A 22,507-nucleotide genomic window follows, 5' to 3' on the forward strand; every position below is an offset into this window, starting at 1 on the left:
CCCTTCTTGCAGGCTACCCCAACCCCTCCCGGCAGCCTCACTCCAATGCTCCGCGGTGACGCAGGGCAATGGGGAAAAACTGTGACTGGAGGGGAAGGACGCAGGGCACGACAGTGATAAGCAGGAACGACTTCTGATTGATGCACGACCTTCGAGGACACGCGTGTCATTTATAATAAACGTAATCGAGGGTGCTCCTCCCTGTGGAACACTGTAAGACATCAAAATCGTTTTAGGGCGGATCACTTGGATACACTCCCAGGTAGGCTTCGTCGTACAAATAGCTTCATTCAGTAAATGCAGACACTCACGGACCATAATTTTGCTTAGTCGAATCAAATCTAACTGCACACCCTCATTGAATCCACAACGAAGCGTTGTCACAATTTTGCATCTTTTAGATATATATTTGCGAATAATTGGCCATAAATTTAGTTCCCCGGGCCGTTTCCGTATGTGGGGAAAATAGACCTGACAACTTGTGCGACGCATCCAGTGGGCGGACACGATTTTTTCTTGTCTTTTACACCTCAGAGTCTCCATCATGAACTACCTTCGTCGCCGACTCTCGGACAGCAATTTCATGTCCAACCTGCCCAACGGCTACATGGGCGACCAACAGCGCGCCGATCCCCCGCCTCAGCAGCAGCCGAGCCCCGCAGTGTCCCCGGGGCCGTCGGAGAGGCGCCAGCCCGTGAGCCAGCAACAGCCTGCGGGCGGAGGCTCCGGCTTCTTCTCGTCCATTTCCAATGCTGTCAAGCAGACCACGGCCGCCGCCGCAGCCACCTTATCCGAGGCGGCCGACCGGGCAGGGGTCTCTAGCAGTGCTAAGATCCTCCTGGTGGTTGATGACCAGCAAACCGACTGGTAAGAGCAGAAGAGCGGGCGCTTCTAGACTGCAATGTGGGCCACGAAGTGGGCAGATAAAAGGTCATGATTCACTGAGTTATCAAGCCTCTCATGAACAGGTGTCCCATTACCCATTACAGTAGCACAGAGCGACCCCACCCCCCATGACCATAATGTTCTGCATGTTTTAAAAGCGTGCATAGCACTGTTTGCACACATACCTTGATCTGAAGATAATTGACCTATTGTCCCCCTGCCAGGAGGTGTAATAAACAAGTGTCACTTGCTGTATTCTACTTTTACATTTGATATCGAAAAGTTAAAAATAAACCAAACGGAATACGTCAGTGTGACTGACATAAGCACAATGATGGAAGTTTTTGAAAACTAATAATAACAGTAACAACAAAAACTAATCTTGCAAATCAACATAAGTTGTTGTGTATTGTGGACAGCACATTTGCTTCACAGCTCTGACATTCAGGGTTCAAAGCCTACCTGTGTTCTTGCTTGTTTTTCAGGGTACTCTTGACTTCCTCCCACATTCCAAAATGTGGTTCACATATCCATCCATTTTCTATATTGCTTCTCCTCACTAGGGTCCCCTGAACTGAGCTCAAGGCAGGGTACACCCAGCACGCTGGGCACATGCAGGCAAAAACATTCACACTCACAATCACAAAGGGCGGACAATTTAGTCTTCAATTAACCTACGGGGCTGTGGGAGGAAGCTGGAGTACCAGAGAAAACCCATACAAACACAGAAAGAGCATACCAACTCCACACAAGAAGGCATGAGCCCAAAAACCAGCAATCACAGCTCATCTGTTTTCTGAAGCTGAGCCATGATTGGTCGTTATCTGAGCTCTGAGCAAGTGTGATGTCATTTTCAGTCGACAGAAGTGACAAAATGGCCGCCCCGTGAGATGGCTAGATTTTGCTGCTTAACTCATATTCCACAAACACAATATTAATCAGAATGCATTGTTTCAACTAGTGGGCCTGCATAGAACATAATCTTGAAAAAAATATGTTTGGGTTGACTTCCACTTTGAAATTCATTGAAGACACTTAATTGTTCACAGTTGTGAGTGTCAATAGTTGTTTGTCTGTATGTATGCTGTTATTGGCTGGTGACAAGGCCAAGGTGCACCACGCCTCTTGCACAAAATCAGCTTGGATAACCCCCCGTGGGTGATTGTAATTAGGATAAGCAGTCTAGAAAATTGATAGATGGATCAATGAATGTGTACTTCGTCACTACATTATGTACGCAATGAGATAATAAAACCGATTGACCAGAGGTTTAATGAAGAATGTCTAATATCAAGTGTCAAAATCTGATTTCCTTTTATAATGGATGGCCACCTTATTAGGTACACCTGCACAGTCTAACTCAGGCCGGAACAAGAGCAGTTTCTTTGCTCAGTTTGGATTGAAACTGAATAAGTGCATTGAATTTTTTATTATTTTTGCAAGGTTGAAGTTTCCACAGAGATCTTGCACAAAAACAGCATCAAAATTGTACAATTTTGTCCATTTCTTAGCACTCAAAGAAATTGCTCTAGTCACTATGAGCAAAACATATATGACATCACAGTATTGTTTCTGTGAGGTTAAGGAATAAACATTGTATTTCTTTCCTTGCTTCACATACAGGGTGAGAGTTTTCAGAGGAAGAAAGGTCCACGGTGGTGAATATGACATCAAGGTCGAACAGGTAGGTTTTACACAATAAAAGTTTACATAGTGTTATTTTTGTGTTCACCTATGTTCTCTTTAACAAAGTCCAATGTAAAGGCTTTGCCAAACACCATGTAAATTTAGCCAACGGTGAGGTATTATAATGACGATGCACAGTTACTGATTCACTGAGTAAATTAGACGTGTCCAGTAACTTTATAAGTAACCTTGGATTATATCAGTAAGTAATTACACTTTAAGAAATACACAGTGAATGTGAAATTAAGAAATTGGTAAATTTCAAATGTGAATATTATTCTTGACTGACTATATAGAGACATTCAAAAGATTGTTATACACCTTGTGTCTGTGCAGCTCTCGGGGTTGGATGAAGACACTTGAGATAGTGAAATTTCGTTCTTTCGTCTTCGTCTTTAATTGGGCCACATGCACTGTAACAGACGAGACATGACATGACCACGCCAGTTTCACTGAAGGCATTTTCTGATTAGTTTTAACAACAAAGGAAGACAACAAAATACAAAAATACATTTACACGAAGCCCTTTAGTATTGAATTATCCCTCACCTGCAACAGACCAGACACGTCATGACCACGCCAGTTTCAGAAGGCAAATTCTGATTAGGACCCGTGAGGATCTCGAGTTGCCTTCACCTGCCTGCGTGGGTTCATAAGTACCGGTATCTCCTGACTAAAACGCTTTACTTTACAGAACTTATTGTATCTGTCCAACACAAATTGGGCAATATCTAATAATTACAAAAATAAAAATATTGAACTTTTAAAGTGGGCTTGGACGGTCTTTTATAAATGGGCAAAAATTAGTGTTTATCCCACATCTGTCTTGTCACTTTGTTTGTCTTCTCATTTCCCATGTACTGTATGAAGAGCATTAGGAGGCACCTTGCTCTGTCTTGATTGCTTGTCACAGTCAATCACCTTTAGTCAGTGTATTTGTACAGTATATGAGATTGTTTGTTGTGACTAAATCTCGTCACTGTCGTTTTTAGGCAGAATTTTCTGAAATCAACATGGTGGCTGACTCGTCAGGCACCTACACAGTCAGCATTGATGCAATTAGGAACGGCCATAAGGTTACGAAGTAAGTGCAAGTTCACTCAAGATTGGTGTTTATTATGGCTGCAGAATTTTGAATGCCGATACAGTTTTGTCTTATGTTGATAGACGCTACATAGACTACACACACAAGAACTGAAAATGAAACAATGGGAACATTTTAGGTGTTTTTTGCGGTCAAATTAGACTTGGCCGTCTGTTGTAGCTCACCCCAGAGGGGTTTGATGGGGGTGAGGACAGGCAACTATGAGCCAGTCGAGATCTTCCACACCAAGTGACTCCAAGAATGTCTTTATAGACTTTAATGTATTCAATGGAGAACATACGTGTTGGTCCGGATTATCAAAGTGCACAATGTACTCCAGCTCTCTCCCAAAGTCAGCTGGGATAGACTCCATCTCACCCGCAGTCCTCAAGAGGAGGGATGACGTGTGGCTCTAGTGTTGGACCCTTGAAGAGAATGGTCTCAACACTTTTGTTAATATTGATCTCTTATGTCATTTATCTGTCAATTACTTGTATTTGCCTTGTCTGTAACATTTTTGTTAATGTTATATTGCAGATCCTTTAAACCAGACTTTGTACTGATCAGACAGCATGCCTTCAGTATGGACAAGAATGGAGACCACCGCAACTTAGTTATTGGTCTACAGTATGCTGGACTGCCAAGTGTTAACTCTTTACACTCCGTCTACAATTTCTGTGACAAACCATGGGTGGTAGGTTGTTGGATATCGCCAAACCTTATTCTTTCTATTGATGAACTACATCGATATTGGGGGTGGGGATATTTGAATTGTGTTTTTGTTTTTTCTAGTTTGCACAGATGTCGAGGCTACACAAACAGCTGGGTCCGGAGGAGTTCCCACTGATTGACCAGGTTTATTATCCAAATCACAAGGAAATGGTAAGTTATGACATCCGCTTACTTCTTCGTCCTTCCACCCCCTTCACGAGCATAGGCGGGCATGCTCATCCCCGCAAAAGATCAACATGTCAATATTCCATCGTGTGCAGCTCCTGAGAACAATCATATATGATCTGTGTCTTGCCTCAGGAAGTTGAATTTGGGGTTAATTTGAGTTTCTGCAGTTGTCATATAATGAATTTAATTTCATTTGATGCAGTCAAAAATGCTGCGCTTCATGAGTGTTTAAATTAATTTGTGTTTACTCTTTTATTAGATAACGTCCTCTCAGTTCCCTGTTGTGATAAAAATGGGCCATGCTCACTCAGGAATGGGAAAGGTAGAACTACATTTCGATTCTTCAATTAGAACACATAAGAACGCGCTTACTTTTTTATATTTGGATGCTTGCTACCCTAGGTGAAAGTGGACAACCAATATGACTTTCAAGATATTGCCAGTGTTGTTGCCCTGACCAAGACTTATGCCACATCTGAGCCATTTATTGATGCCAAGTATGATGTCCGCATCCAGAAGATTGGTGAAAATTACAAGGCCTACATGTGAGTGGCTCCATCGGTTAGGAAACCATCTGTACAAAAAGCAAATGCACACATGGTTTTTAATATCATTAACAGGAGAACATCCATTTCTGGCAATTGGAAAACCAACACAGGCTCATCAATGCTTGAGCAAGTTGCCATGTCAGACAAGTAAGATTTCACATTATACTAGTTGTACTTGACTGGTGCTTGTATTGGACAATGTGTTATTCAGGCCAACCGTTACACTTCTCTTGGTACAACAGGTACAGGATGTGGGTGGACACTTGTGCCAACATCTTTGGAGGTTTGGATATCTGTGCTGTGGAGGCACTTCATGGTAAAGATGGAATGGACTACATTATAGAGGTACTCAAGGGCGGGGTAATCAGATCCAAGAAGTGCAAGGTGTGCGGGCCAAAAAATAACCTACGAACGCATTGTCATCTCGGTTTCTAGGTGGATGACTGCTCAATGCCATTGATCGGTGACCAGCAGGATGAGGATCGTGTACAGATTGCAGAGCTGGTGGTTTTGAAAATGAACCAGATGATTCTACCTGCTTCAAGCTCCTCTACAGGCCACATCACAGCAACACAGGTGCTTAGAGCTTCTAAGCGTAACACATGTTTAACGCAAATATTTATTGAAGAGGAAATACAAACTAAACAAAGATTGTTAAGTAGATCATTAAAAAAATAAGTGTTTAATTAATGTCACACATCCACACAGGCTGCAATCTCATGTCATACGCACTTTTACATGGTGTGCAGTTTGTGCTCATCACCTCTGGCCCAGCGGGGCCATGAGCCAGGTCTCGCTCCACTGAAGCATTTCCTTATGGGATAGGCTGTTTTAGTGTCAGTGGAAAATTTGAGCACCGCATGATTTGCTGCTGCCATGCAAAAATAGTAAAGACAAACAGGAAACATGCCACTTGAGGGCAAAGGGAAAAGTCCCATTTAGTCTACTTATTGTAGGACTAAATAATGTTTGTTGTCCAAATGTCCATACATTTCTTTGCTGTTTGCATTTTAGAAAGCGGTTTCTCCTCAGCCTGTCTCCCAAACTAGAGTTCCACAGTCTCAACAGCGACCCTCACCTCAGGGTAAGAACTAATTGAATACAATACAATGTTCAAACTGATGAACAATACAGTATTGTTTTTTTTTGCAAATTTCTCTCATTTTGAATGTGATACCTGCAACACAGTTGCAAACTGGGACAGGGGCAGAACAAGAATGGGAAAATTGAAGAATGCTTAAAAAACACATTTGGAACATTCCACTGGTGAATATGTTAGTTTGAAATAGGCAGGTTTGACGGTTTATCATAGTTTCAAAAATTCAAGGTTTCAATAATCGCTAAATCTGTCCATCACTGGTAATGAGCTTTCCTATTCTTTTTTGAGGGGACCTTTGAAGCAGGCAGTCTCCCGCTGCAATATGATTGGCTGCTTGCAGAGCTCACTCAACGCCGCTCTGAAGTTGATAACGGGTTGATGGCCGGCTGCTTTTTTCCCTCCTACTCGGCTGAGCAGAGAGTGTAGGGCTGAGCATTTACATATAAAGGGAGTGAGGGAGGTAAATGAGAGAGAGCAACTGCACTAACTCCATTATACCTACACAGATGCCTTGTTGCTAATCCAATGTTTGTCTTAAACAAACAAACAAGGGGCCAGTGAGGACTATAGTTAGCCCTCTAAGGCCAACATGAGTACTGTACTCTTGGATCTGTTCTAAAAATAGCTCAATGCGATGGAATACTGTGACTGACGAACAAGAATGCAAACAGAAGAATGTCAATATTTATTTATTTATTCTTTTAACTTAACATGGTGCATGTTTTTTAATGTACCAAATATTCTATATTTTGTCTAAAAATAGAATGGATTATGTTCAATGGAAAAATGCTGCTTTTATTTACCCAAATACAGTATTTAAAAAAAAAACATTTCCATAATTAGAATACTGTGATATTGCGAAATATTGCTCACGGTCATACTGTCAGAATCATTAGCAGGAATGGGGCCAAGTTCACTACTTTGTGGGCAATTTGATGAGCAAATAGTCCATCAGTTTAAGAACCACATTTCTCAACATACAATTGCAAGGAATTTAGGTATTTCATCATCTACAGTCCAGAATATCACCAAAAAATGTGAGAATCTGGAGAAATCTCTGCACGTAAGTGGCCAAGCCAAAAACCAACAGTCAATGCCTGTAACCTTCGATCCCTCCGAACAGATGGCAGTACATTCAAATGGGCATCGTTGTGTTAAGGATATGGCAACATGGGCTCATAAACACTTTACAAAACCATTGACAGTTCATCGCTACATCAACAAATGCAAGTCAAAACTCTACCACGCAACGCAAAAAAACGGATACATCAACAACATCCAGAAACGCCGCCAACTTCTCTGGGCCAAGATGGTTTGATGGACTGACACAAAGTGGGAAAACGTGCTGTGGTCTGATGTCTGCACGTTTCACAATTTGGGGGGAAAATCATAGACACCATATCCCATGGGCCAAAGAGGAAAAGGTCCACCCGGATTGTTATTTGCACAAAGTTAAAAAGACAGCGTCCATGATGGTATGAGGGTGTGTTAGTGCCCATGGCTTGCGAAACTTGCAGATCGGTAAAGGCAACATACTGTGAATGTTGAAAGGTACATTTTGGCAAAGCACATCTGTTTACTGAAAACCAAATGAGGTCTTCAACGAAAAGAACACGGTCTGTACGGTCAAACATAGAGGAGGGTCAGGTTGTTTTGCAAATTCTGGTACCGGATGCCTTGACTGTGTGCATGGCGTCATGAAATCTGAAGACTATCCAAGTATTTTGTATTTTCAAGTATATTTCAATGTAGGTCTTCAGACAATCAGGTCAATGACCCAAATCACAGTTCACAAAGCACCTAAAATGGTTTAGGCAAAATGGATGACTATTGTTTTTCTTTTTTTTGCTCTGCTTTTTTTCGTGTTGTGCCAATGTAACCAAAATAAATAAACGTCAATACCGAAGAATTTGTCGCTGCTGCAATTTTTCTGGGGGAAGTGGTGCAATCTTTGACAGAAGCATAGAAGGCAATGTTTTTTGCCATGATTGTATGCTGCCTCTCAGCAACATATTTTTCAGAGACATCTAATGCCAAGTCACTTTCTGCACAACTGCATGGCTTTGTGGTGAAAGAGTGCAAGTACTTGAATGGCCAGTCCAGAGCTACCTCCCATTGAAAATGTGTCAGTCTTTACGCAGCACAGAATACATTAACGGACTGTTGAGCAACTGAAGTTGTACAACAGGCAGGAATGGGAACAAATTACACCTAAATGTCCTCAGTTCCCAAACGACTTTATTGACTTTTGGTAAAAAGAAATGTGATGTAACACAGTGGTAAATTTGCTCTTGTCCCAGCTTTTTTGGAATGTGTCGCAGGCATCAAATTAAATAAATAAATAAATACACCAAAAATAAATAGATACATTCTAGTGTATTCATTTGAATATAGGTTGAAAGGGATTTGCAAATCATTACTTCTACTTAGGTTTTACACAACATCCCAAATCCATTGGAATCAGCATTTGTGTTCTGATATTATTGTTTGTGTGCCTTTACCATATAAGTCTGTGGCTGTTCCTGTAATGCATTATGGCTGTCTTTTCCCATCAGGTGGTCCTCAACAAGGTGCTGCTTCACAGGCACAGCAACCTGCAGCGAGCCCGGGTTCAGCTGATCCTAGTTCCCAGGCCAAGGTCAAAGAAGGGCCTCCTGGTCAGGGAGCTCCTCAGCGAAGCCAAGGAGGCTCCCCTCAAACACAGAGGCAACAGTCTGCCACACAGCAGCAACAAAGACCTCCTCCAGGGGGTGCCGGCCAGAAACCTCAGCAACAGAGACCCACCCAGCCCCCCAGACAGCAATCACAAGGGGGGCAGCAGAGAACCGCTGGCCAGCAGGGGCGCACTGGTGGGACCACCACCCAGCAGCCACGACCAGCCGGCCAGGGCCAGGGAGGTCCTGGGGGGCGCCCACCACTGCAACAAAAGCCACAGCCCCCACAAAAACCCAGCCAGGACAACACAGCAGTGGGCAGTTCCCCACAACTGAAGTAAGTAAGTGTAGTCTGGACATCACATTCATGATTATTTATGGTAGGCTAAAACAAGTGCACTGTATATGACCAATCACTTTCGTAAGTTTCTCTTTCATTTCTTACGATGAGAACCTTACACCTCAGATCTTACTTTTTGCATTGATGTGTGCATGACATACATATATTTTCTGTTTGATATGATTCACTGGAATGTGCATGATTCTTGTTCTTCAACAATTTCAAAATGTTACATTGCAGTGATCATGGCCCATCAAACAAATACTTGCTGAAGGTAACACCCAGTTGTACATAAAAATAGTTTTGGTGCTACATTAAATCACAAAACCACCAACAAAAAAAAAGATTTCTAAATGTAATGTTTTCCACAGTTTAAAACAGTGTGTTTTTGTCCTTTAATACTGTGGAGGGTGGCAAAGTGGCTGACTAGTTAGAACACCTGCCTCACAGTGCTGAGGTTGTGGGTTTGAATGCGTACTCTGTCCTTCCTGTGTGTAGTTTGCATGTACTCCATCATGCTTTCGTGTTTCCCCCCTCCAGGTACTTCCTCCCACATTCCAAAAACATGCATATTCGTAAATAGTCCACCCTGCTTGTTTGCCTAGCCCGGCAATTATCACAATTTCTGTGCTAGTGGAGCTCAAAGGTTTTCGATGCGATTGAGGTCAGGGATCTCCAGTTGTTCCATACTTCACTCAGGAGGGCTTACACCAAAGTTTTACTGCAAAGTTAAATGAACTTACTGGAAGGAATTCAGATGGAGCACGGCAACTTTCATAAATACTGAGTGATTACCATGATAGTGACCAAAATATGTATGAAAGTCACTGTAATTAAGGTATGAAAAGATAGTGGTAAAAAAAATGGAGGTCTTTGATTGATGTAAACTTGATTAACAAATAATATGAATGATGACAATTGAGTCCACCAATCATCACATAGCATCCAGTAACATAATTCATTTATTATTCATATTCCTTTCAAGCATAATCTTAAATGATAAAGTGACAGTCAATGCACTTCTTGAAAGTCAGAGTTCAGCTCGTCCTCTCTTTCTCCTCTTTTCCGACCATGGTCCGGTCTTTTCATTCCATGGGTTTGCTGCATGACGTTAATAGCCTCTTCCTCTCCTCTATTGCCATCTCCTCTCTTTATAGCAAATCCCAGTCTCTTACCAATACCTTCAACATTCCAGAAACCCCAATGCCACGAGCCAGCCTTAGCCAGGATGAGGTGAAGGCTGAAACCATACGCAATCTACGCAAATCTTTTGCCAGTCTCTTCTCAGACTGAGACGCCATCGTCATCATTCTCACCATCATCATTCCCCACTCCCACCGAAAGAAAATGGGCCTGGCACACACAAAGACTGATTCCTTCTTCTCCCTTTCGGCATGATGAGGTATATATATATATATATATATATATATATATATATATATATATATATATATGTGTGTGTGTGTGTGTGTGTGTGTGTGTGTATATATATATATATATATATATATATATTAAAATATATATATATAGATATAGTATTTATATATATAGTATATATAAATATATATAAAACATGATATTGAAATGTACATAGTCAGCGCCTATTCCAAAATTGAACAAAGAATACAAAAGACTTTAAATTTTGGCACTCAAGTCTGAAACATTCCTGCCTAGCCACAATCTTAAATTACTACACACACTCTTCACAAAAGAATGTTTATGCATGAGCACACACAAACTAGAATGGCATCAAAATACTACTTCCAAACTTATTTTGATGTACCAACCAACAAAACCAATTACTCTCATAGATTCACACATCTGTACCGTGTGGAATGTCCAGTGTTTGAGATGTTGGGCAGTACAGGTGATGTTTTAGCTGCATGTCAACGGGGGGCAATGGTTGCGTTTTCCAATCCTGCACACTGGTGCTTGTAAATGTATTGTCACGTAAGTCAGCTTGTTTAAATAAGCCTGGTCAAGTTAGCCTTGTAGATCTTGTGAGTGTGTTGCCCCCGCTTTCTTCCATTTTTTTTAAAATACATGCACAAAAACAAAAGCGAAAAAAAATGTTGAATCAATTGGAGCTGTCTCAAGGATGTCCACTTGATTGTGACGTGTTTTTGTGAGTCTTCCATTCTGTTTAATGCATAGTTGTTTACCAATGATGAGGGGAAAGCATGCGTTCAAATGAGGTAGGAGTGTTTTTCTTATTTACAATGCATTTGCACACAGTTTAAAGCAAAATTATACTTGAAATCAGTGAAATCAACTGATACATAGTCCGTATTTTCAGGTTTTACTTAACTACGGTACCATTTGACAATGCAACAACTTGGCTTTGTCTTGGAAAAACACAACAATGCACTGGGCTGCAGCACAGAAAAATGCAGTTATCAGATGCATTTAGCAAAATATAACATTTTAACACATCTACTCAATTTAAAACAAATGTAAGTAGAAATATATGGTGAAGAAATTTAAAAGAAAAATATGCACCTGGTGAATGGTTGCCTGTGTGTGAGCAGAGGGCTTCCTCCCCAAAAAATACTAAGCCAAGGACTGTCACATATATACTGTATGGTTCATCTGTAAAATAAAGACATACTTTCCTAATACTTTTATGTGCAGATTGGTAGTCAATAAAGCATGTGTGGTGATATAGTTGTTTCTCCTCTGCACTGACAACCACGTCTTTGGTCAGAAGTGCGTATGTACTGTACATCCTGACTGTAAGGGAAAAATAAACTCTTCGCTCATCATTTTCTAGGCACCAAAATGTCTTCCAAGGGGAATTTTTCCCACTTGAATGTGTATCTATTATGGCAATATCTTGCTTTTTAGAGAAGACCCAAAGTGTAAATGAGTCCTGGTTACCCAGTACATTCCTCATGCTGTCCTTGTGTGTTGTAGCAACAGTGACCCCTTGTGCTCTGTGGTGCATAAACGTGTGAATGTTCTGTAAGTGGTCAAAACAAATCGATTGTTGTGTTGCCCAGAATCCTGACTGATGCAGATTGTCGCCTTTATTCTTCTGCTGCTAACTGTGCTAGTTGGTACTTTATGTGTTTCTGAACCTCTTTTTTTAATTATTGTATGATTTCATCGTGCAATTGTGTCTGAATGATTTGAAAAAGTGTTTATTTTCTTTCATGAAGCAATATGGTGCTTGTGAGTTAATGCATTGGCTTGTGATTCAAGGCTTCAGAATTTTGGAATGCCTGTGCATGTCAAATGCTTATTCATTTATTTATTTATTTGGACAATTTGTCTAGTCACGTAGCGTGACAGGTAACTAACTGTTGTCGTATATTACTTGTATTGTTAAATATTGTTATATATTGTTTTACTATTTGCCATCGTAAAACCTGCCACTGACGTGTGACACAGCAGTCGTTATTTTTTGTTTTGAGCAGATTTCATTTATGATGGCTCTATTTGACTGTGAATGTAACTTTTTGCTTATGCATTGTTTATTCATTGTGGAAAGATAAAATCCACGTAGATGTGAGTGAGGAATGGAAATGACTGTACATCGATGCCTGCCACATAAAAAACAAACAAACAAAAAATAGATGTAGATTTTTTTTATGTGGCAGGCATCGATGGACAATCATTTCCATTTAATGGGAAAAAATCAAACGCTGAAGTGCTGTCTAATACAAAAAGAAAATATATAATGTAAATCATGGTGGATTATAAAAGTATACTGTATGTAAATTGATGTTATATGCAATGTTTGTATTATATGATGTGCAAATGAATGTTATCAAAATATGCACATGCCCAATAAAGTCAGTAACCAACAAAACTAATAAAATTCACTCTAATATGCAGAATAACGTTGCGGATCATTACTGTCACTGGTAACCAGATTTATTATTTGAAATGTTTCTCTATATCACACAGCAGAGATTGAGGGTAAATAAACAATTATTATTGCTATTATATATTTTTTTGCTTTATTTTGTGCATGGATGATCTTTCATCGAATCTTTATTACAAAAGTAGCAGTGTGCAGCACCACTAAATGAAATAATTGTACTTGTAGGCATCTGACCATAAGGTGGCGTAAGCCTGCATTTTTAGCTCCCTTGCCTGCAACTGCGAAGAACAAGTTACTATATACATAATTCAGAGGACTAAGTGCATCTGAACATGTTTTTTTTAAATTATTTAGTGCTTTACATTTGCATGAGCTGTTGCACGTTACCCACGTGCTTTGAAAACAGTGACAAATACAGTACAGCATTGTTAAAAGCTTATTGTTAACACTCTTGAAAGAAGCAGGAATGTAACAGCTTTCCATATGAATTTGTGAATCCATTCAATGTATGTGTGCGCACTGTGGATAAATGAGGGTCTTGTGAGATAGCACTGCTTGCTGTATTAAAAATACAGCACACTTATTATTCATTTCAATACTGTCTGTGTGTTGTATGACAGAAACCTTATTCATTATACTGACAAGTACATAGGTGAAAGTCTCAGAAAGTCTTTAAATATTTAGTAATAGCCTTCGATATGGTATGGGTGGCACGGTGTACAAATGGTTTGCACATCTGCCTCAGTTCTGAGGCTGAGGGTTTGAATCTGGTCTACGGCCTGTGTGGCATTTGTATTGGATGAGCTTCTCCTGCATGTGTGGGTTTTTCCCTGGGTACTCCGGCCTCCTCCCACATAATAACAACATGCTTCTTAGGTTAATAGAAGACTATATAAACTGTCCTAGTGTCCTTAGGTGTGATTGGTTGTCTATCTCTTTTTGCCCTCCAATTTGCTGGCAGCAAGTGCAGAGTGTATTGTCCCTCTTGCCTGGTGTCAGCAGGAGAACAGTGAGGTTAACTGGTATAGAAAGTAAACACTTGTGTGGGTTCACTCATTTTGGTTTAGTTAAACTAAACAGATTGAGAGCCTCATCCAACCCCTTTGACTGACTAAGTAGAAGAGAGATTATAAGACAGGTCTTCTTGTTTAACATCATGTCTTCCTAGAGGAGTGAAAGCTGTGGTATATGCAAAAGGACTCCATATACAGTATTTTCAGTGAATGTGAGTTACTGACCTTGTGTCCGAAAACAAATACTGGGTCTATCTTGTCCCATAACCACTATTGCACACATCTCCCTAAATATAGCCCCTTTTCCACCAACAAGCCAAGGAACATTTAGTTCCTGGTAATGTAGGTTCCTGTGTCCCAGGTGGTTTGCATTTCCACCACAACTCATAGTTCTTGGTAAATCATGCAAATGAGACTGATGATGCATCAGTGGGAGGTGTTGTGTTACTTTCTTACTCATTACTGACATCATTGCAGGTAGAGAATAATTAAGTGACCTTTAAATTAAAGATAGCATATTATTGTGTATCATAATCCAATTTTAATACACACGGGATAACTTTAAAATATACAATCAATATTCAAATGTGTCAACATGAAAATCAGAGTGAAAGTATTGTTGGTTAATGCTTATGTAAACACATCCTATTAGTTACCCTTTATCTCAATAAGGCAGTTGAAAACTATTCTCATTTGCAATATCATCCAGGCTGCAAAGAATCTTTGAGGCAGTGATTTATATATTTTTTTATGAAAAGGTTTTTCCCTAATACACATCATAGCTGAACCTATTTGTAGCCTGTCAATGAAATGAATATGTACGAAATATATAGCTTGTGAGTATATCCCATTGTTTTTATATGAGTGTATGTCTTTGCTTTTATTTTGCCATGTTTTAATCTGCTGTTTGCAGCCTGGTCAGCATTGCAAATACCTTACCTGGATAAGTAAAAGTTAAATAAATGAAATAAATACATGGCTTCATTGAAAGCTCTTATGGAGTTTTTAATTACGGCAACGTGAAGTAAGTTTTGGAATAAAAAAATACATTGCGACTTTTTATTTGTGCACATTAAAAGACAAACCAAACACAGCCAGAAGCCGGACTGAATTATAGTCTTGCACTCAGACCAACTCGGCATCATCCGCAAGTTGGAGAAGTGTCTGACTTGTGCACTCTAAAAACAGTTGGCTTAAAAATAACACAATTTTGGGTCAAAAATGGACCAATCCGCAACTTGGGTCAATTTGACCCAACTTTCTTGGTTGTTTTTGCAGAAAACAACCCCAAAAATGGGTAGTTTAAGTAGGAAACAACCCCCCCCAAAATGGGATGTTTTGGACAAAACAATGCAAGAAAGTCGGTCGAATTGAACTATTTATGTATCGGTCCATTTTTGACCCCAAATTGTGTTATATTTAGCCCAACTGCTTTTAGAATGCATAAGTCATTTTCTGCCACAGTGAACTCCTGGCTTGCGATTTCTATTTCTGTGATTGAATCCAAGGTCTCATCCCTTACGTAATTTCCTATTGACATAGAAACGCAAACTTCATAACAGAATTGTCCTACAAGTTACTGTAAGCACATCTTATTGACATTGGCGAACGCTGGATGAGGGTTTCTGCTTGGTAGCCTGATGGTTGTTTTATGTAGTGTGAAATAGGTCTTCGTCACCAAATCAATGCATTTCTTGCTTGCTGAAGTTTTCATTGCAGACTTAAGTGTCAGGAGAGCAAAATCCAAATTATAGGGAAGTTATATGACTCCACTCCAAAAGTTCAGTGTATTTCTACAGCACTATATGCTTGCTTGCATTTCTTATAAGATGGCTGGCGGTCAAATTAATTATTTTATTGTTAATTAAAGTTGCTTAGAAGGGGTGATGCCCATACAGGCAGAGAAGACACTGCTCCATTCACTGATGAAAAGAGCTAGAGCTGTCCAATAAAATACTGTCATGTCATGTCATCTTCCAAACCGCTTATCCTATACAGGGTCGCGGGTAATTGCTGGAGCCTATCCCAGCCGTCAATGGGCGAAGGCAGACTACACCCCGAACTGGTCGCCAGCCAGTCGCAGGGCACACATAGACACTGTCACTGAGCGGGAATCGATCCCACGCTGCCCGCACACAACTCAGGCGTGTGTACCACTACACTATCAGTGGACCACCAATAAAATACTGTATAACAGAAATAAATGAAATGTTCTCCCACATACGAATGATTTAGCCACTCATTTTCAGAGTTTATAATATCACAGGTGTCAAATAAAACGCTGAAGGGTAGTGCTAGGAATGTTGGTGCTTAGTTATGAACAGAAAAACGATGAAAGACAGGGTGCTTGGAGTAATGCAGGGAGCCTCACGACTTCTTCAAGAGATGGGTTATTTCGAGAGTTGACCCATTTAAACCGCCCTATGAAGCTGAGAACGCACGTGCATCTGGATGACTGCAGCTGCCAACCACAATAAATAATTACATGCTGGCCATTTAAGGTGCAATTAAATTAGCAAAATGAAGAAAGTGTCAAAGCTGATTTGCCAATTCAATTTGATGGGTGGGTGAGCAAAATAAACAGCTAGATTCGATTGTATGATGAAATGTTTTTTCTTTATTATTTTTAAAACAACATTATAGCGATCTGGACAAGGGCATGGGATGCACTGATTATTACAATTAAGCTTTCATTGAAAATGGAACCATACAGTATTTGGTAAATTAGGTGGGTGCTCAAAATGTTTTTTCTCCTTACCAACTCGCATACAAAAATAATAATGGTGAATCAGTTAGACATTGTAAACAATTGTAGTACGCTTTAAAATTTGTAAGGGACTTTTTCTATTCCAGCTCGACTGCGACACAAGTCCATATAGGCATGGTTGGTTACTTGGTGTGGAATAACTCAGTTTCATAAAACATCAATGGGATGAAATACAAGGAGAGACCACCCTCATGACATGATCCAAAATGCAAAATGAATGGATGGATGGATGGATGGGTGGATGGGTGGATGGGTGGGTGGATGCTGAAGACTGACAGCAGTTATAAACTAACCACTTACCAGCCACAACATTATGACTGCTTCACATATATGTATTTTATAACAACGGACGAGCTCCTCAGAAAGATATTCATTTATTTACAATATGTTTATCAATGTGATTACACAATGTGATCTGTGTAGTTGAGCTAACAACGGATTTATCATTAGTGCATTATTCACTTGTTTCTCTCAGCCCTCAGTTTGCTGTGTTTGAATGGTAAAATTGACTTGTACCAGTCACAACACACAGCCTAAAGCCTTGGCCCATGAGGAGTAGGCATTGTACTGTTGTTGAACAGAGGTTAGGGCCAAGAAGGGTATCACTGTTTCCTCCTCACTGAGGCACAAAAGCATTGTTGTCTTCAATTTGATCAAATGGGACATGAATGATGGCTGTATGCTAAAAAGGCAAATAGTGAAATCAGTCACTGTTTAATAAACGAATGAATCTGTGACTAAGAACATTTTTCTGTAGGTGTGATATGACAGTATTACATAAGAATTTCACAGAGACACAGTGCTACCACAAATAATCCAAATAATCAGAAGTCCTTTACAACCACTTCCTTAGTTTCTCTATTATAAACTTGCACACATGACAGAGTCATTCGTTAGCCAAAATGGCAGATGAGGAGGGATGAGAGAGGAGTGTGTGGTAAAGATTTAATTAAGCCTCACCATGGGATGTCGCGGAGTGACTCCAGAGAGCAGGACAGAGGAGTTTGTGTTTGCTCAGTGCAGCTGGGAATAATATCCACTCTATTCTAAACGTTGACCCGCATGAGTGTGGGTAGTTGTCAAGGCATCTTCCCGTCTTCCAATCCTCCCGGAAGGTGTCTCCTTATGGTAAACCTTATGTTAACAGAAATGTTAGATGGACATATAGAAGAGGGTAGATATACACATGCCACAAAAAGCATGATTTGAGACAGAGTCCTACTTCAGATGCACTTGCACTATAGTGTATTTGCATCTTGTTGTGATTTCAAACAATGACATGGATTTTTATAGTTTGGATGAGTCCCATCAGCACATTACTTCATTCCCTTTGAAATCTATTCACTCTCTTTTGCTCCTACTCAGTGTGCGTTACCATGGATACCACTCCCAAATGATTTGGCTTATATACAGATTTGTTGTGTTGTGAGTGTTACTTGGAGTGGATGGGAATGTTCTTTTTTTCTGAAAACAAAGTCATCAGACTTTGCCAAATATGACGAGCCAGATTTAATTTAGAAGTAATATTGTGTGCGTGGTGCGTGTGTGTGTGGGGGGGGGGGTGTATGTGTGTGTTTGTGTGTGGGTGTGTGTGTGTGTGTGTGTGTGTGTGTTTAAATATTATTTCATTGTAGTTGGCCTCAAAACTACTCCATGCAACAACATGCTACTTCATCTGAATGAAAACTCTATAAAATGGATAGATAGATAGATAGATAGATAGATAGATAGATAGATAGATAGATAGATAGATAGATAGATAGATAGATAGATAGATAGATAGATAGATAGATAGATAGATAGATAGATAAGGCTACATAGACACTTTATTCACTCCAAAAGTGAAATTACAAAACTGAATTTTTACTATAATATTTTAATCAATTCAGACTCAACACTGTAGTAATGAAAATGCTCCTCCACTGAGCTATAAAGTATCTGTAAATCTGCTTTATACTATGCTGAAGCTATAAAATGAAGTCTGGGGCAAGAGGAGTGGACAGAGGATTATTTTGTTAAAGATTTAAAAGCTTCAAGTGGACTTTAGTCAAGAATGCTTAAGACAGACATTGCCAACAGTTGCTGAAAACCCTTTCCTACTGCACTTAAGTGTCAGTGAACTACTGACAATAGGTAGGCTCCACCTACACTATCTAATCTCATCTACTGTAGTTCTGTAGTGTGAGATAGTAATCATTGTTTTATATTGAGATGTGTTTCCAGTGTTTTGGTTTAACATTACATTCACACAACACACTACTATGTCACTGCAAATTGCATGTACAATAATAAACAGGCTGATACATAAATTCATCTCTAACACTGTCTGTCACAGTGACTACGTTTACATGCAGCCAAGAAACCTTTTAAAACCCGATTATTGGCAGTATTCGGGTTTTAAAAATTTCGAATATCATGCCAAGGCCTTTACTAACTCGAATGTGCGCGAACGTATACGGTGATCTGAATATCCCGGCCCAGTCCCAATACGCGCACTTGCACCCTTGTGCCCTTCACTTGTGCAGGGCGTCACAATTCTGTGAACTGAATAGTCGCCCCGCCCCTTTTGCGCCATTGCTCCGCACTTCGGCGAAGTCTGCATCCATGGCCCCTAAACCGAAGAATATTACCCACAATTCAATGCGGATTTGACCAACAGGGTGTGGGTATTGGGATCGGGCCCCACAATGCACGGGACACTCTGTGCATGCTTAACCGCAAGGAATCTTGGTCTATGTAGTACAGGAAGTGCTTGTATGCACGCTCTTTGGCGCGCAACACACCGGAAATACATGTTTAGTGATAAACAAAACACGGCAAAAGCTAGAGTAAACACGGCACCACACTTTTAAAGCAAGGCAGCAATTGTCTGCTTCATTCGTGTGGTGACTGACATGAATATAATGTGTTTTATTGACAGAGATGACGTATTGTTGTGTAATGACGTTTGTGCGTCGCCGTTTCAATCGGATTATTTAAACGTGGAGGTTTACTCTCTCCGCTCAAGTCATGTAAACGGGTCGTTCTAAATGACTCAGAAATCTGAATTTTGACCTTAACCTGAATATTTACAGCATGTAAACGTAGTGAAAGAATATCTTTGGAATGGCATAATCCCACTGCCATCCGATGATTTCCTGCGATTGTCTTTCAACACAGTTCAGGCAAGATTTGTTGGTATAACATTTACAGTATATCCAATGTAACTTTTGTCTTTCCTCTGACACATCATTATAATGTTGTTAAAAATGACTCAAGCTGAGTCAGACCCAAATGACAATTTCAATTGTGTGCACTTTCTCTTCTGAAAATGTGAGGTTGACTTTCATCCTACTAGCTTTTAGGTCAGAGGTGCATGCATGAATGCAATTACAACAGTGCAAGCAGAGTCAAATATTGTTTTCATCAATGTTCATACTTTGATGGATTGAATGGTTATTACGCCTTGAATTGAAGTACTTCTAATCAAGACAGAGCTATTGATTTCCTATCCACAATGCCGTCAAGGTGCCTGAGACACCTGCTAGCAGCCAGCTGACAGACACTTATGCCTGCAAACCAACAGCTGACATGAACTGATGCCAGTGCACAGCGCTGCATACGGGTGAGTCACACATGCTCACATATAATCCACTCTGTGCGGTTCTGAATGCCACACAATGTGATTTCTATGGTACAGTCATATCTGCGTGATATAATGCAGGTTCGTGGGATTGTTTTGTCAGAAGGATGCATGAGTTAATTTGTGCTCTTCATCAAGCATGTGCGATCAACAAACCTGCATATCCTGTAACAAAATGATTTCCAGGCTGATCAGCACAGCTCGTCTGTTGTTGTGATTTGTATCTACCGTGGGAGCGCTTCACTAAGCACATTTCCTGCAGCAGTCACATGCCGTGGGCGAGATAGGGCTCACAGCCATCTGTCCCCACCATCGATTATAATCATGCAGATGCTATGGTAAGGTGAGAATGATGCAACAAAGGCAAGAGATCTCGACAAAACAATGATGATCAATGAATCTGATCGAGGTTTGAGAATTCATACTAATATATTAATTGAAAAGATTGCAACATGGTATGGTTTCTACTTGTCTCATTGCAGACTTGATGAAAATGTACAAATACATCATGATATACTGTCAGTAATTCTCTCCCCCACACAACACTAATGTACCTCATAAGGCAACCTGAGCGACTTCATGTCAGGGTTCCCCTCTGGATTGTTTTTGCTTCGAAATTGTTTAAGGTTTTGAATCAGATTGGAAAGATTTATGTTCAGGTGCTTTCCAGCCTTGTTTTGGTTTTCCTGAGTCTTTCACTCTTGTCTGGCATGCTCCTCGTGTCGTCCAGTCCGCCGACATGAGTGTGCCCCTCGCTGCTTGTTCCCTTCTCACCTTTGCTAGTCATTCTCTGAGTATTAACTTCCTTCTTTTATCTTGGTTGCCATGTCATCTGACTTACGACCACATGTCTTGGACACTTAGGTGAAGAGAGGAGCGGAGCTGTCAACTGATCACCACCTGGCGGTATGTTGGCTTTGATAGGGGTGGAAGATGCCGCTCCGACCTGGCAGACCCAAACATGTTGTGAGCGACTGCTGGGAATTTCTGGCAAAGTCCCCTGTCAGAAGGAGTTTCAATTCCAACCTCCGGCAGAACTTTACCTACGTCCCATTGTTGAGGCGGCCGACCGGAGCTGTGGTGGTAAGACCCAGGACACGCTGGACAGATGTACCCCAGCTGGCCTGGGCACCCCTCAGCATCCCCCCAGAAGAGCTGGGTGAAGTGATTGGAGACAGAGAAGTCTGAGTTTCTCTGCTAATTAGGACTGAACGATTTACCGTTTTGGGACCGAAATCGCGATCTCAGACAACGCGATTTCCAGATCGTCAAACCTGCGATTTTCCCAAAGGGCTGTTATCCCCCAGGCTCATCAATCATGATACTATGGAACGGTCATTTGCTAGCTTGTGCATTTAATATTAGCGTTATTCAACGGAGACAACTTGGCTTCGGGGGGCGAGGAGGTGCTGGAACGTTGCCGCGGCCCGGCCGCTTTGGACCGGGCCTGGGAGTTGGGGACCCCTGGACTAGAGAACGTGAACAACAGCATAAAGACAAGGATGTCACCAGAAAGGTCAGGGCAAAGTTGAGGAGAGGTTTAGAGCATGGTTAGGTTGTAAACAAAATATCCTAAGATTTGAACATCTCAAGGAGCACTGTTTAATCCATCATCCAAACATTAGGAAAAGTATGGCACAACTGCAAATTTACCAAGATATGACTGTCCACCTAAACTAGCAGAGCAAGGACTGGTTAGGGAAGCATCCAGGCTCAGGGAGCTGTCGAAATCCAAACCTCAGGTGGTAGAATCTAATAATAAGTCATGCATTCCACATATAAGGAAGGCCTTTGTAGAAGAGTGGCAAGAAGGAAACAATTGTCAAATTTCAGTCCTGGAAGGCCACTATCCTGTATGTTTTAGCTGTTTCCCTCCTCCAACACACCTGATTCAAATTGGAAGAAGGAGTTTTGGTCAGATGAGACCAAAGTTAAATTTTTGGCCTGAATACAAAGTGTTATGTGAGGCGGAAAACTGACACTGCTCAACACCCTCAACACACCATGCCAACTGCGAAACATGGAGGTGGCAACATGCTGAGTGGTTGCTTTTCTTCAACAAGGATAGGAAAGTGCTTCAGAT

General features: G+C 40.7%; 1 protein-coding gene across 2 annotated transcripts; it reads left to right on the forward strand.

Annotated features, from left to right (window-relative positions):
- Positions 1-13,144, forward strand: syn1 (synapsin I). 2 transcript variants are annotated; one of them, XM_086031303.1, is made up of 14 exons: positions 1-262; positions 535-867; positions 2,509-2,569; positions 3,564-3,655; positions 4,193-4,349; positions 4,448-4,537; positions 4,815-4,877; positions 4,958-5,100; positions 5,176-5,250; positions 5,346-5,448; positions 5,539-5,679; positions 6,118-6,187; positions 8,758-9,193; positions 10,354-13,144. In XM_086031303.1, exons 2-14 carry the CDS (start codon positions 545-547, stop codon positions 10,487-10,489), a joined length of 1,890 nt encoding a protein of 629 aa, XP_085887429.1. In that variant the 5' UTR covers positions 1-262; positions 535-544; the 3' UTR covers positions 10,490-13,144. The 2 variants fall into 2 exon arrangements, with proteins under 2 accessions (XP_085887429.1, XP_085887430.1); XM_086031304.1 differs by having other exon boundaries at positions 3-262; positions 10,392-13,144.
- The last annotated feature ends 9,363 nt before the right edge of the window (positions 13,145-22,507 follow it).

The sequence above is a fragment of the Filicampus tigris genome, chromosome 5 (assembly GCF_054856515.1).
Source record: "Filicampus tigris isolate MCC_2025a chromosome 5, RoL_Ftig_1.0, whole genome shotgun sequence".
In the NCBI taxonomy this organism is placed as follows: Eukaryota; Metazoa; Chordata; class Actinopteri; order Syngnathiformes; family Syngnathidae; genus Filicampus; species Filicampus tigris.

Excerpts from the sequence above, each read along its gene's own strand:
- syn1 (XM_086031303.1), top strand. The coding sequence starts at position 545 with ATGAACTACCTTCGTCGCCGACTCTCGGACAGCAATTTCATGTCCAAC. Across the intron at positions 4,350-4,447 it reads TCTGTGACAAACCATGGGTG|TTTGCACAGATGTCGAGGCT; the intron begins GTAGGTTGTTGG and ends TGTTTTTTCTAG. Across the intron at positions 6,188-8,757 it reads ACAGCGACCCTCACCTCAGG|GTGGTCCTCAACAAGGTGCT; the intron begins GTAAGAACTAAT and ends TTTTCCCATCAG.